The 16,315-nt window shown below is 40.6% G+C and overlaps 1 protein-coding gene and 1 long non-coding RNA gene across 2 annotated transcripts; one reads left to right on the top strand and one right to left on the bottom strand.

The window, feature by feature from the left end:
- Nucleotides 1–1,451: 1,451 nt before the first annotated feature.
- On the top strand, nucleotides 1,452–15,464 carry LOC116726656 (uncharacterized). The gene is made up of 3 exons (XR_004340635.1): nucleotides 1,452–1,578; nucleotides 8,109–8,114; nucleotides 15,451–15,464. It is a non-coding gene; the product is annotated as an uncharacterized LOC116726656 (long non-coding RNA).
- On the bottom strand, nucleotides 6,379–12,354 carry wfikkn2b (WAP, follistatin/kazal, immunoglobulin, kunitz and netrin domain containing 2b). Its single transcript, XM_032573476.1, has 2 exons — nucleotides 11,322–12,354; nucleotides 6,379–8,815 (listed from the first exon to the last, which is right to left on the bottom strand). Exons 1-2 carry the CDS (start codon nucleotides 11,559–11,561, stop codon nucleotides 7,274–7,276), a joined length of 1,782 nt encoding a protein of 593 aa, XP_032429367.1. The 5' UTR covers nucleotides 11,562–12,354; the 3' UTR covers nucleotides 6,379–7,273.
- Nucleotides 15,465–16,315: the final 851 nt, after the last annotated feature.

The raw sequence follows: 16,315 nt of genomic DNA, 5'->3' as shown, positions 1-16,315 counted from the left end.
ATTTTCTCATCCCACCATTCCAAAGAACATTTTCTTTCAATACTGAGTCATCCCATATTTGTTTTTTTCTACTTGATTTGAAAAAGAAAATACTATTAATTCTAACCAATAATTGAATATATATCAGGTGTGTTTTTCAAAAACTGATTTTGTGTTGTATTTTCTATGTTCTGCTACAAAGAAAAGCAACTGACCGATCTGTATTTTCTTCATGCGTTGTTAAGGCAACGTCATGTAATGTATATTTCCGTGTATTTTGCAATTATTTAAAGGAAAAAGTGGAACCAAAATTCTGCTAGCAAAACTCCACGTTTACAGTGAGACAATAACAAGCTTTTTGTGTTTTATAATAACTGCAGACATGTTTGGCTATAAATATGTTAATTCTTAAATCTTTAGTTGTATTTGTTGTTTTGTTTCTTTGTTCAGTCAGAAGTGTGTTAAGTTAGAAGATTCAGTCTATGTGAAAAACATAGATTTTTGTGAACATGTAAATGAAACAAAAACAGAACTTTTTGTTTCAGTCACGTGTTTCACAGGGGACGGTTATTGCATTCGTGCGACATCCTTCTGTTTACAAAAAGTGTGATGAACAAAAGACCTCAATGTTTGGGACAAATCCAACAAAAGATGTCGCCAAAATGCCACAGTAAACCGTTAGCTTAGCATCACAGAGCAACGTGAACAACAACGATGGAAGGTTCTGATTCTTCAAACAGCTTTTCCTACAGACATCTTCAAGCATTTTCCTCCTGCTAATGGCAGGGAAAAGAAAAACACAAAACACATGAAACTCTCTCCTCATTTTCTGCAACAGAAACAAAAGCTCCAATCAGCACATGGGGACGCCACCTCCTTGTTGACTGCACATACTTAAAACCAATGGAAAACGTCATGAGAAAAAAAAACTGAGCGATAGAAGATATATTTTATCATAATACTGAAGCCTCCTCCTTTTTATTGTTGCCCTGGGCAACTTTTTATAAGGCCCATATCAGCCTTGTGAGCATCTTTATGCAGATTTTCAACAATCACAAAAAATGAAATCGTCTCCCTTTTTACAACATGCTCTCATAACGGAAGCACAAGTTGGAAGCACAAGCATATATTTTTAAAATATGCTTTAAAAGGGATTTTGTACATCAACTGGGACATTGTGGACAAACTTGAGTTTCTAAGGTGCATTGTTTAAAAAAAAGCTCCATTACAGCTTTCTTCTTTTTTTCCTTCTTTGTCAGATCATCAGATTTTAAAATCAAACTAAGACAAACTGAGTAATTATAGGATACAATTTTAAAATGACAAAGATGCAGTTACTTTTATTAAAAATATACTTTTTTTTACATATTTGTTGAGACTGTCACAATGTTGTGATAGTGTAGTATGACACATATAAGCTATGAAAAGATTGATCTCCTCCCTGAGCCACTATTGCCCACTCCCGACCAAAAACAGCCAAACAGAGCCAAGAGGAGGGTCTTAGTGCTGTCAATCAAACTCATGTATTTGTTGCTAAATGTGCTAATGGCAGAGAAACAACTTACCGTTACAGAAAAACCGTTTATCCACCGTCATCGGGTCATCTAGCCTTAGCATTCATGACAGGCTGTGCTAGCTTAAAAATATTTTTTATAAAAGTTACACACTGTAGCTATAAGGAAACACGGAGGAAGAAGATGCCATTAAAACCCAACTTGGCTCCTATGTACAAATATAATTCAAAATGTCACTTAAATCGAGCCCATCTACAAACACGACGCAAGCTAAGGGTTTTAAAAAGCAACAAATCATACTGCGGTCTGAAGAAATTCAAGAACAGATTAGATCTGCTACAAAGCTGAATTTTTTTCAGGCAAGGCTGGGTTACCAAAATAACATCGACGGTTCACAAAAGACAAGAAAATAACTCAGAACAACGAAGACCTGAAGGAAACAATGGGCTCAGGATTGCGGATAAAAGTACCAGGAAATAATGGTTGGAAATGGCAAACGTTGGACTTGTGTATAAGATTATTTATTCAGAGAAAACCTAAGTATTGAAAAATTCGATATTGGCAGAACTAATCCTGATATAGTCTTTGTGTTGGGTCGTTTCTATGTCGACGGAGTGGGCTTCCTCCCAGTTCTGCCCAAGACCACTGCCAATACAAAAAAATATATATATAGATGCATCAAATCATCATCCAAGAGCAACTTTGGGAACAATTTGGGGACGATCTGAGGATTTTCCCGCATGATGAAGTGTTTCACTGTGTCGCGATACTTATAGTATATCAACATTTTGAACCTCTGCCCAGAAAACTCACCAGATTGTAACCCTGCTGAGAACCTGTGGTCATTTCTCAAACAGCAGGTGGACAAGCAGAGTCCGACAAAAACTTTGATCGTCTCCAAACACTGAAAAACTTTAGACTCTGCTTAAGTCAGATGAGTTTCAACATGTCAGAGAAAACCAAGTATTCAATTCAATTCAATTGAAGAAAACCTTATTCAACCCAAAGGGAAATGAAAGGTTGTGAGGAAAACTCAGAGTGGTTGTGGATGGTCAAAGGTCAAGGACATCATCAGTTTGTTTGCTTGCTCCTCTTCAAATCTCTGTATTACCGTAAGAAAACCGAACAGAGAGACATTCTGCGATCTACGGAGAATGTGAAAAAGTTAGAAGCATCGATTGTTTTTATAAGTTTTCTGTGTTTTTTTTTACATTTTGTGTAATTGTAGAACTCTTAGATGGATCGAAGTGGGTTTTTTCAACTTTATTTCCCCCTCTGTTTTTTTTCTCTTGCATAAAAACAGGACTCTGTGCAGGTGAGGTTGCTACACTCAGCCTCTGCAGGTTATACAGTAACGTTATTTTCCCACGCACAGAACCAAACATCGGTTTCAGACCCACTACCACCTACCAGCTTCAAACCTTTCGGCTCCCTCTGCCACGGGATGATATACCGTGGCAGCTCCAGTCAATGCGTGCGAGGTGGCCGCTGTATCTTTTCAATAGATCTTCCGAGTCGTATGAACATAACAGATGCAGGGTCGTGAATCAAAGGTCCTAAACCACCCATCTAGCTGATCTCTTCCACAGGCGCTCCTGTCCGATCCCGCCCGGATCCAAAACACGGACACGTTTTTACAGATCTACACACACACACACACACACACCCGGAGAGGCTCCCCCAAACCTGAGCCCGTCCTCCTCTGTGGGTCCGTTCTGCCTGACCCAGCTCCATGTGCGAGCTCCGGCCTCATGTGAACTGAGTCCGTGAACGCAACGACCCCATCGGATTGACAGAGGAAAGGACGTAAAAAAAAAGAAAAAGAAAAAGAACTACTCCAGCAAAAAAAAAATCTGCACCGCATATCAAAGCATAACTCATGTGTTGGCCCACTTCAAATTAGAGAAGCATCAAAGCGCCTGGGTGTTTGAAAAATGGAGATCACACATGTTTCAAATATGTCTGAATTTTAATTGATAATAAATTGTGCTTTTGTAGACCCCGAACCGCACGTTAAAGTAGTTAACGGTGTTTTTTAATAGACATAATTTTGGAGAAATAACTGATAGTGTGTTGTTTTCTTTTTTTCCCCCTTCCTTTTTGTTTTTGTTGTTTTGTTTTATAATAGTTGAACTCCTCTCCTCAGCTGAACTGTTGGTTGTAGCTATAAATGTTTGGCTTCAGTTCAAGGTGCTTGAAGAGACAAGGCTGTGCAAACGAACCGATGTGGAAATCATTATGACCACCCCTGACGTCCATTTTGCCGAACCTCTGCGTGCCACCAGGATAGATCTGACACGGCAGCACGTTGCGGCGGCACCTGAAAATATCCTACGTTTGGAACCGGGTGCCAATTTTTTATCTTCAGAACTTCCCAAATCATTTGTCGCCATGTTTAGATGTGGTTGATGTACGGAGACATTCTGGACATCGTTGTCAGATGCTTCGACCGAGTTCATATATCCGGTTCGCAGGATGATACCGTACAGGAGGCCAAGAAAATGAAATCAGTTTTTGGGAGGTTTTACCAACAGAGAAACACAGGGCTGAGCAAAACGTTGCCCATGATGGAGATGGAGATCTTTTTGTTTCAAGAGATCACTTTAACTGCCAAATTGAAATCTTTTAAAAATTGAATATGGTAGTTTTCATATATTTCATACATTTTAATAATTTTAAACATTCTATAGTAAATAAGACCACTGCAAAGGTACCCTCCTCAAAACAAGTTCAAAAATATAGAAAAGTTTTTCTCGTGAGTGAAAAAGTCTACTGATGGAACTAGTATTTTTTTTTTAATCAATATTTAATAATTATTGACTTAAGCTTCTGTGTTTAGATGACAAGTTTCTTGCATGTTAGTTTTATTTTACTTGGAGTAAAATAAAGTCAAGTATTTCTGCTGTGGAAACAAAAGTACTTGATAGGTTTTTGTGTTTTAGCAGTGTAAGAATATGCTTCAACTTTTAGTGAACATTAGACCTGGGTGTATCAAAATCTGTATTTTATAGATTTATTAAACCTATTACTATATATATATATATATATATATATATATATATATATATGTCAACATTAGCATTTGATGGCTAACGTTTAGCTAGCCTTCTCACGGCGCTTTCAACTCATTCATGTCTTTGTTCTCTTTCTGTTGCAGTTTTGTTATGTACAGCAGCCATTATCAACCTGCCCATCACATGATTTGTGACCACAAGTCTTTTTATTCTTTGCTAACCGTAGCTTTTAGCCAGTTCGACGTGCCGTCCTCATTAGCCGCCTCTGCTGATCAACCAGAGAATGATTAAAGAACTACAGTACTTCCTCCATTTCTTGAAAGTAATGACCAGAGGTGTATTTCTTTTTTTTTTTTAGGGACTCTGCTGTTATTATGAAATAAAAGAGCAGGAATTTCATCCAAAGTTTTTTTTAAATCCATACAATGAAAATGATTGTGGAGTTTACATTTTATGTGTTTGTAGTCCCATCCTTATATTGATAAGAGTAGTTAGTGCTGCTAGCATTACAACAATAAAAAAAAACACCCTACCTTAAGTCTTGAGTTTTTCCAACAACTTCTGAAAATAATTAATTGCAAAGACATTTAATAACAAGATAAAAACAACTGAAACAGAATCTTGACATGTGTAAGCTGTTTGGTTTGGCTTTAGCTATCTATATAGGTTAGTAATGTTTTAAAGAAAACCGTTTAACAAGTACGTGAATGATATTTGTGGTCAAAAACACAACTTATATGTTACAGTGGAGCACACTGCTGGGTCCAAGATAACAAAAATGACCTTGACATGACTTAAATTAGAAAAAAATGTTTTGAAATTTATACATTTTAACATAAACTTTGGACCACAACTTTTCTTATATATTGTGTTTTCTTGCATTAACGTATCAACTACAGTGTAGTGTGAAAATTGATCACAGAATGTAGATGTTTCACTTCTGTGATATTAATTTGAATGATGCATTTGGTAAATAAAAGCGTTTCCATTGCCCGGCAGCCCCGTGAACATTTCGCAGCTTTTAAGTTTATGTTGCTGATGACTTTGTCATCGGATCCCAAAGTGCTGTAGCTCTAATTATTTCACCACTCAACAGCAGCCAGTGGAGGAGCTCTGTAGTTGCGGTAATGTCCTGCCTCCATCGCCGATGTGGATGGGGGAAACAGAACCTCATCTGGGAAGTGGAACACCCTCGTCGTAGCCCACCAAGGCCTTTTCCTAGGAACCCAGAGAAGTCTGTTGGCACCGCATGAAACACATAACTCCTCCACAGGAGTGGATCTGAGGTTTACAACTCGGGCTCCTCACCCAATTAGGCTGGACCTCGCAGGCAAATCAAAATAGGGTGAAGCTTTTTACAATGCCACGAGGGTCTTTAGAATGAATGGTTCTGTTTTTGAAGTTTTTTAGGGTAAGCATTGGGGGGGGGCAGAGTCGGCTGGGAATGTACGACTCCCAAGTCTCTTTTATCAGCCTGTCAGATAAGCCACGGAGGTAGACGGGGCTTAATGTCAGCGTGCAGGAAGCATCCTTCTCATGCTGTTATGTATTTGTATTTTATGTACAGTACTTTTGGTCTGAACTGAGTACAGACCAAAAGTTTGGACACGACTGTGTGTCCAAACTTTTGGTACAGACCAAAAGTTTGGTCTGTACCAAACTTTTGGTACAGACCATTGAATTCAATGAGAAAATGTGTCCAAACCTTTGGTCTGTACTGTACATGAGACACATTATAAAAATCCATTTATTTATTATTACATACACAGTAAAATACAAAGCCTACATGGCAATAAATAGCCCCAAAAGAAAAGCAAAGTTAATAAAAAAAATAGTACAAAATTGGTTGTAAAAAAACCCCAACAAAGTTGTAATAACAAATCATTTTCAATCAAACACATCAAAGCTTATATTATGTTTAACAGGTACTTTGGTTTGATATAATGTGTATATACAAAGTTCTTGATTGGAAGTAGAGCTGTAACAATAGACTATACACATACAAGGCCATTTAAATTATATGAAAAATAGAAAAAGATCTGTTCTCCATTCTGCTGGAGGTCATGAAAAGTAACAATAATTAGTAATAAGCTACAGTGCAGTGAAAAACGATTGGCCCCCAATAAATTTCTGTTGTTTCTGCTTATTCTTTTTGGTATCATAAATTCTATTTTTATATTGGACAGAAAAATTGGGGGAATACAAAACCACTAAAGCATCAAGATTAGAACTGGCTCTGTAACCGTTTCCATACTGAGATGTTGATTGAAATCAACTTTCCAAAAATTATGGTCAATTGCAGGAATTTTATTATTTAGCATTTGTTACATTTTGTAATTTAAAAATGTGTTCACTTTTATAGTTTAACAAATTTTCACCTTAAACAAGGTTGATATTTTTTCTTCTATAAATAAATAAAACAATTAAACACTGCATTTAAATGTTTTCAGGTTATCATTAGCGATCTGACACCATTAGATTTGACTAAAGTAAAAGCAAAATAAATCTGCAATGCAGATGCCTGTTCACAGCACAATAAGACAAAAATTAAGGACATCTTAATTTAGTTTGTTTTATTAGGCAAAACAGAAACTAAAATATACAAAATCCTAGATGAACAAGATACAACTGGGGGACAAAAAATTAGCAAAGAATTCCAAGAAACATAACCTTTCGAATCAAAAGATTCAAACAACGCCTCATTGAGGTCGAGCTCACAACAGTTTGTTCAGTTTTGTCAAGTCTACGCTTTGTGCAGTGAGAAACCTACTGAGGGCTGTTGGCGATTGCTTTGAGGATGTCGCAGGTGTTCTTCGAGATGACCTCTTTCAGTTTCCGTACCCTACGGGGACTGGAGGCGCCCACGTAGCTTTCGGGCTGGAGGACGGCCATTCCTTCGCTGACGTTGCCCATGATGATGACCTGACCTTCCGCGGCCGCGCCCGTTATGTTTGGGCATGGGCAGTTCCAGTCCATGTTGAGGAAAGTGACTTCGAGAGGTTCTTTGCCGAGGAAGTGCAAACCCATCTTCTCGTCCTTAAAGATCTCCTCCACCGTCACGAGGGCGTGGCCTGAGTCTTTCTCTTGCATAATGTCCGTCATGCGGCCCAAGACCACAAAGTCGCTCCTACAGAAGTTAGTCACCATCTTGCCTCTCAGCTTGCAAGCTTTGCAGCGGTGGTTTTTTGGGAAGGGGCACATCTCCTCGCAGAGCTCTTTTGACTCAAAGTTGTTGTCATTTCCCTCACAGCCTCCGTAGACGAAGGGCTGACACTCGCCCATGGTGATACTGTACGCCCACCGGGGCTCATAGGCCTTACAGCGGCCCTGCAGGGCGGGCAGTCCGCAGGGCCTGGACAGCTCCGGTCCACAGCACCGTATGCAATCCTCGTACGTGTCGAACACCTTTCTGGGCGACTGGTCATTGCTGCTGTGGCAGTATCTGAAGGGAAAGCAGTTGTTGGATTTGGGCTCGTAATACCAGCTGACTTTCTCCAGCTCCGTTCCACAGTCCTCCTGGCTGTCAAAGGGGTTTTGGCATTCTTCAGGGAGGCAGCGAGTCAGGTTCTTGGGTCCCAGAGTACTGAACACCTCTGCTGAGAGCACAGTGAGCTGGTGGTGGACCTGGACTGAACCAGACGGGTTCCAAGCCATGCAGGTATAGACCCCAGAATCTTGCAGCCGGGCATTATAGATGACCAGCTGGCCGATGTTTGTGACCACCATGTTCCCCAACACATTATTGGGCCTCATGATCACCCTCACGACTCCCAAGGGCAGCCACTTCTCCCACGTGATCTGAGGCCGGGGTTGACCGGTGACATCGCACAGGAAGCTGGCTGTTTCGCCCACGTTTACGGTCTGATGAACGGGGCTGGTGACCAACACAGGTTGTTCAGGTTCCATCTGTAGCGGGACGGTGGGCTGAAAGGGGGCGGTCGTAGGACGAAGCGTGGTCACCTGGGGAAGCGAAGGGCTCGTGTTGGTGAGGTGGAATCGACATGTGACAACTGAGAGGGTGATGCCCTTAGAACACGCCTCTGCATCCATGAAACACTTGTTGTAGTAAGTCATGCCATCTGAGGCGCAGGTGAAGTTCGGCTCCTTCTCGCAGCGGTCCCGGCATTTACACACGGGCTGGCCGTCCCAGATGATACACTCGGAGCCCTGCTGGGTGCACATGAAGTTGGCACACGATGCTTCCCTGGGCATTCCCACAGGGCCCTTCTTCCCATCCACGTAGCGGGCAGCAACGCAACTGTGGTTCCCACAGACATTTTGGCAACACTTTTCAAAGGACTCACACTCCTGTAAGAATCAAAGAGAAGATTGCTCATGAAGGATGTTCGGTGCATGGGGTGGATTTTACAAGTGAGGAGTAGGAAGTGCTTCACACACTGCAATCAACAAAAACAATACGAAACCTTGCAAAGCAGCTCGACACCTGGAACTTTCTTACATTTTGTCAAGTTGCGAACTCAAGCTTCAACTCCTTTAGTTGGATTTTATGTGAAAGACCTAAATAAAGTATTGGTCTTTCACCAATATTTCACCAGAATAAAAACATTGTAACATCCCTTTACAGTCATGCAGCCTCTTGTACTACAACACACACTTTCCGCTCGCTCACACACACACTCACAAAATAAGCAGTGGGAGAAGTTATGAGGATTATTACTTCAAAGTGGGTGGTAAACAATTCTTGATTTTCTGTGTAATTCTTTTTAAAGAAATACTAATCTTAGGCATGGATTTCTATTTAGCTTTCTATACCCATAAGTAAAATCCACTGCAATTAATTACCTTCAGAACTCATGTAACTTGGCATATAGAGTCCAATTGTGTGTATTTAACTCTTACTGTTAATCAAGATGGTTTGTGAAGGACTTAAGACTCTCTCATGTTTCATCCATAGCCAAACAGTCGATGCAGTGTCAAAGGGTTGCAGGAACTTTGTATTTACACACAAACCTTTCATACATGGTGCAGACCACCTGGGGAACACTTCTTCCGTTTCAGTATACATCATGGTTTCAGACTAAGACATAGCGGCAGGAGCCTTAGCGATGAACATGTATAAATTCACTGAACAGGTGGAGGAAGGGACAATGTTGACTGAGCATGACGATGCCATTTGACGAAGAATTGTACAAATGTACCTAATTCCTCAACTTGAATGATCTACATGATAAACAATCCTCAAAAGTATTTGTGTCGCCGACAGAAAACAGATAGTGGGAGTGGACTGACGCGTAAGACCAACATTGCCGTCCACAAATGTCTGACCAATCTCACAATACATCGCAAAGAGCTCTGTCCGAATAGATCGACCAGAGCCCTGTGTCAAGAAGGAGAAGACTATTTTCATCACGCATCTACCTCAATAGCCGCGTTTCCATAACAAATGTGCGCAAAGCTTTGTCAATATTCCGCTAATATTGAAAATCACAATTTCACATTTGTGGTGTTTCCATTAAATAAGAAGCACAACTAAAACCATATGTAAGTTTGTTCACACGATGAGTAATTAAAAAACATGCCGCGTCATGATCCCCCATCTACTTCCTGTTGCCGTCTTCTTTGTGTTTTGCGCCAGAGGCTGGTGATCATATGAAAAAAGTTTTTCCATTGCAATTCTGTGAAATAAACCAATTTTGATACAGCCAAAAAAAAAAAAACAACCCATCCTAGAGCCAAAACTTTTGATCAAAAATCAATTTTTTTCTAAAATGTCAATTTGCACAATTATATGGTCGATGGACAATCGAGAATGAGAATTGAGTTTAACACTTTGGATGAAATATGGGAGAGGCTTCAGAGGCTTGTTAAAGAATACTAGCAAACAAGCAACATAAGGAAGACCAAGGAACACAGCAGAGTGGCTAGAGAAAAAGTTTAAAAGCAATTTAAGTTACTCGCAGGGCTTTGAACGTCTCAATGACGCACCTTTCAATCGATTTTCCAAGAATGAAAAGAGTGAGCACAACTCCAAACCTACATGGAAGCCAGGCAAAAAGAGTGTTAGGCAGAGAAGCAGCCGACAACTCCAGGGTAACGGGAAGAACTGAGATCTACGCTTAGGTTGACAAGACAACTGTTAGTTGTGCACCACTACTCGAGTAGCAGGAGAGAAACATTGGTGCAAGAAAGCCATAAGAAGTTTAATTTCAGATGACTTATAGATAAACGTTGTGAGAGGAGATCAAATTTGAAGGTTCAGGGCTACTTAGAAAACACTGTGTGACAGAAAACTACCAACAAGCCTAAAACATGGTGGCGGCATCATGAGCAGGTAGACTGACAGGAAGCTGGTCAGAGTCATCAGAGTGATGCGTGGAGGATGCAAAAACATGAGACTTAAGTGTAGCCTCAAGGGTGGAGGTTCACCTGACCGCAAATTTAAAGGCAGATCAATAAGAAAATAGTGCAGCTCATTCAGGATGCAGGTGTTGAGAGTGGCCCAGTCAAAGTCCAGATTTAAATCATATTAAGAATCAGTAGTACTCTGACTGAGCATTAGCTTTTTTCCAAATAGCTCAATTTGGGGCTAAAGGCACACACAAAAAAATTATTTGTAAAAAAAAAAAAAAAGTAGAAGAAGAAGGAAAAAGGAAGACCGGGATGTGTCGATTTCCGTTCGTATTGCATTTATGTCGGTTTTTCAATCTGTACTCATAAGAAAAAAAAACATGAACAAGTTCAAGGGGTGTGAATAATTTATGAAGACACTTTATAATCCTAAAATACAAATATCAAACTTTAAAACTCTTCTGCATACCGGTGATTTAAAAAAAAAAAAAAAAAGGTAAACTACCTCATCTGATTCACATTCCCGCGTGCAGGTGCTCATGGCATCCACCCACAGTTTGGGGTTCATCTCATTGGGGCAGATGCCCGCGTGCGAGGAGGTGACACGGGGCAGAGCTGAGCCGCCGAGCTCCATCCGCGCGGACGCGCACGCCAGGAACCAGATCCACCGTGGAAACAGCATCCAGCGCATCTCAACTCGACAAGTGGTGAAGATCGGAGACAGAGCTGCGGGTCTGTGATCCATCTCCCCCCTTTAAAAAACCCCCACTTACACTTGCTCAAAGAAATGCGGGGCGACAGGAAGCAACCTGATGCGGTCCGAGCCGATGAGTCCCGGTGAAGTCGCGGCGCTGGCGGTCTGCTCTTCGCTCCCTAATCTGCGGCCATCACTCGCCAAGTGGCTCGCAATAAGACAATTAGGAGTTGGTCCTGCGATGCAGGAAGAAGCTGTTTTAATAAGTCGGAGCTCCGCTTGGGGTTGGGGCCGAGTGGGGGCACCTGCCTGTTAAAGGGATTGCTGGTAACCCCGTTTAACCCTTTGCGGTCTCCAGCGGCTCCAGGGCGCGCGGCGCGCCAAGACGCGCGGAGTAGAGAAGGGAAAACGTGTTGCTTTTGAGAAGATTTATTTAACGACTGCTGAGATTAAAACCAGATGTTCTGTTTATCCGCGGTCTTAAGGTGGAAATGAAAAATTAAGAGCTTTGCTCCAGAGCAGGGGTGATGTGATGTCGACGCCGCTTGTCCTGCGGCAGAAGGTCAGGCTGACTTAGTGAGTCCAGAATGACTGAATCGTTAAATCCCCTGGCGGATTTACAGCCGTTTTTTCAGTCAAACATGCAACTCTCTTGAACAATAATAAATTTTGAACATAATTTTTTTTTTTTTTTAAATCATGCAAGGCATGAAGTATTTATGCTCTTCTCAGTAATATGTGTAGTTATGTTGGTGTCAAAGCAATAAAAATCTTATAATTGGTATTCTCATTTTTCCTGTTGTATATTTATGCAACACATTCTTTGTTAATGATCTCCAACTTTTGAGTTCTGTGCCATCACCCTAATCTCTTTGTCTCCATCCAAAAGATTTCATTTGGGCCTCGGGTCTAATTAAGCACCTTGGGCAGATTAATTCAGATGAATTCAAATCTAACTCTGCCTGAATCATTTCGAACATAACTGCATAGGTCGCATTAGAAAGCTGAACATGTCCCGCGAACATTTTCCACAAATGTTTTGTTTTGTCAAAAACTCAAATGGATTTTAGCTGGAATCGGTGAGCTGCGTTGTGTTTTATCAGTGCGTCGTGACGAAAGGCTCCAGCTGGGATTTGAACCCGGCGACGCCGAACCAGAAAACAATAGGATGTTAACACCGAATTCGTCCCAGTCAAACATGATCTGTTGTAGATTTTCTGATTTTTTTCCACACTGAAATGACATCAAAGATGAAAAAAGAGAAAAGAAACTCAGAAAGAGACGAAAATGATCTTAATAAGGCGAGATTGTAATAAAGGAGGCCTGCAAGTGGAAATGTCCTTATGCTTAAAAGATTATTAACACTGAATAATCTTCTGAATTTGGCTCATTTTTCTTATTGTTATTTTTGTTATAATACTTATTCTCCAATTCAGCCTGATTTCATTCATCTAATGTGTTAACATGACAGAAAAAGCTAAAATGTTCAACTCTCATCTGATGACGGAACTGACTGTGGCACGATAATTCATCTTCTAAGAACGAGAACAACTTTTTTTCCCCCTAGACTTCGAAACAACTTGTGATGAAATAAATATTGCAGTAAACTTCGTAATGAGCTAAAGTTCCAACAGCAGGGAATTCTTATTTAATAGGACACACGGTGGAAAAAAATGTATTTTTGTTTTTACAAATCAATCAAGATAAACAAAAGTGGGGCATTTTGACCAAAAAAAAAAATCTTTTTAATGTCAAAGCGACAACTGATTTCTACAATATAATGTAACAACATTTACTATATTTATATGCAGAGAGAGAAAGAGAGGCTGATCAGTGCTTTCAAGATCCCAATTGAAAAAATGCTCAAGATTAGTTAAAAATGCCTGTTATTCTACTACATGATTTTAGATATGCATTTGCTTGGTATGTTGGTGTTAATTTTCTTTTGTTGTGGTAAAAAAGAAAGGGACACAATCAAAATGATATTCTATATAAGTTAGGTTTATATGTGGAGGCTACAGTCCTCAACGTTGTTGGTTCGATTCCCGGTCTCGGACCATCCGCTGCACGCCTCCATTCTGTTTCCTGTCCGTTTACTGTTCAGTAAAGGCCAACAGTGCCATAAAAGATTTAGAAATAAAATTTGTTTCCATCCCTCAGTACAAATATACAAAAGCATGTCATCATATGCGCCACTATTTTCTCAAATAAACACCGAGTCTTCGTCTGCATGTTGGTGTTAAAGCTGCGACATGCAGAGAGTAGAATGCAAGTAGTTTGTTTTGTACTCAAATTAAAATCAAATGAAGCTGCGTTGGAGTTTTAGTTTGTATTTTCTGAACGATTTGTCGTTTTTAATCACGTGTGAGACATTTAACTAGCCTAAAACACAGCGGAAGTTTAAATCCCATGGAGCTCAGAGATTTAAATTTTGTCCAAAAAAAAAAAAGAAGAAGTGGAGAAAATACCTAGGTTTTAATTTGGGGTTACATAGAAGTAACACTGAGTCTTGACCCTGGAAGATCTGTGTGTAGACTTAACTTTGAAGTTAGGTTTGTTGCTCTAAAAATCTTCTGTTGGACTATTTCTAAATTGCTAAAATCAGACATAATTGTGCATCTTTCTAGCTGCTGGGCTCTGAGGACTTCAAGTGTTTATGTAGACTTGTATTCTGCAATATGACGTCTGTCCGTCCGTCCGTCCATCTACCTACTACCTGCAGCGAGTGCTGGATCTTCTTCGGATCTGGTTTCTTTTATCGTGACCATAGGTGAGTCTTTGGACCTGGAAGGACTGTTAAATGAAATGCTTCATGGCTCAGCTGAGCCCACAGTACAGCAGAGGAAGCCCCAGCCCATCTCCATTTTACCAATACTTGTGAGAAAAACACCAAGATACACAAACGTTTCCTTCCGCTTGAGGTGGAGACTAACCCCCAACCTGGAGGGAAGTACAATCCATCAGTTTTTTCCAGCGTGGCCCCCGGAATCAGAGAAGCTGACTCTTACTATCGCCGCCTCACACTCAGATTGTGAATTACTTGCCTGGGAGGTCATGAAAACAACAACCACATCACAGGGAAAATGCAAAGATAAGACAGAGAGATTCTCAAACCAGAATAATGACCGTGTCCTGAGGCCACAGACACCACATGTATCAGGTTGTACCAGCAGTGACGTCCAGCTGTTGGTCACACGACTGTGTGATGTAGAAAAAAAGTGTAAATGCTGTAGTTTTGTGAAATACTCTTATTTCGATACAGAAAATGTCTTTGTTTTTTTGTTTTTGTTAGTTTTTTTAATCGACATGCTTCCATTAAGCAAATTTATTTTCGGAATTCCAATTTGTGCAATTATACGGTGAATGGAAACACAGCTACAGTACACTCATTCTTACTACCACTTGCTGCGTTTCCATTAACCACAGAATTGCACAAATTGAAATTATGAAAATAAATTTAATAGAAACAATTTTGGGGGAAAAAACCCCATGGTTTTTGATAGAAAGGTTTTTGTGGTAGGATGAAGTGGGGGGTTTTTTTTGGCCTTATCGAAATAGATGTATTTCCCAAAACTGTAACGGAAACATTTTTTTCACATCACACGAGTCACATGATCATCATCTGCATGTTACCACTGGCGGAGACGACAAAGGAGACAACAGGAAGTAGTAGGAGGATGTTTGGGGTTTTTTTCACAAAAAGTTGTGTCTCATTTGAAATCATAGCTTTTCTGTGAAATTACCGACTACAATTTCCCCAAGCCGCCACACAGCCACTCCGAACAAGGAGTTTGTCACTTAAAACGCAGAATAAGACACTGGACGTCTCCTCTGATTGGGTGATAGATAATGAGCGCGAACGCCTTGGCCGAATTATCAGTATATCTCACGTAAGCATTTACATCCGTCGCTGTGTGAGTTTGACTTGTTGTCAAGCTAGTGCTAACTAGCTTGTTCACGTGCGATTTTAATTTAACTTCTTGTTTAATGGAAACGAAGCGAAAATATGTTGGTTGTTTTTTTTTTACATTGGCAGGATATGGAAAAGGTTTGAGCAGATTTGTAATGGAAACAGCAGCAGGCGATCCGCATCACTGAATCAAATCATCAACAAGTCGTCCGTGGAGACGTAAAATAGCAAACAACGAACGCTCTCCCTTACAAATCTGAGTTGTGAAGCTGCAGAGGTGAGATGAGGACAGCGCAACTTCTGAAAGAAAAAAAAAAAAAAAGAATTACTTTGAAGAGCAGGAGACGTTCCCCTTAGCAGGCGTGTGTGTTGGCACAGCGTTTAATGAATGAAGCTGTTATTATAATCTGGGCTGCTCATTCCTTTCCCATGTAAACCGCTTTGAATGGTTTCCCCCACAGTTCAGCTGAGGACATGGGGAGCTATTAGTCTGCCTTCCAGTGCAATAACTACGGACTCACGCTGTGCCAGAGTGTATGTGGTGGGGATTGTTTGTTCTTGACGCCGGACACAGGTTTTTCTGAAGATGTCCGCGTTTTTGCCTGCGCGCAACAAGCAAAGCCGTTGTTTATCTGGGATCTTGAAGAGCTGGCAGAGCTCAGGCTCTCAAACCTGCAAGAGGGATTATAATTGTTGCGTTTCTCCACTAATCACAAACACTACTCATATTATGCATGTATGATTACTTGTCAGCTTGTCTACGCTGCAAAATGATGTCATTGACACCTGAACAAGCCGGCCATTTGACGTAATAAACGTCAGACCAAGAAAACACATGATGTCCTTTGTTGCATGTCTTTGACGGAGGCTGTGTGCGCAAACTTGTCACTCTAAG

The sequence above is a fragment of the Xiphophorus hellerii genome, chromosome 10 (assembly GCF_003331165.1).
Source record: "Xiphophorus hellerii strain 12219 chromosome 10, Xiphophorus_hellerii-4.1, whole genome shotgun sequence".
Classification (NCBI taxonomy): Eukaryota; Metazoa; Chordata; class Actinopteri; order Cyprinodontiformes; family Poeciliidae; genus Xiphophorus; species Xiphophorus hellerii.
This window is presented reverse-complemented; position numbering and strand designations above follow the sequence as displayed.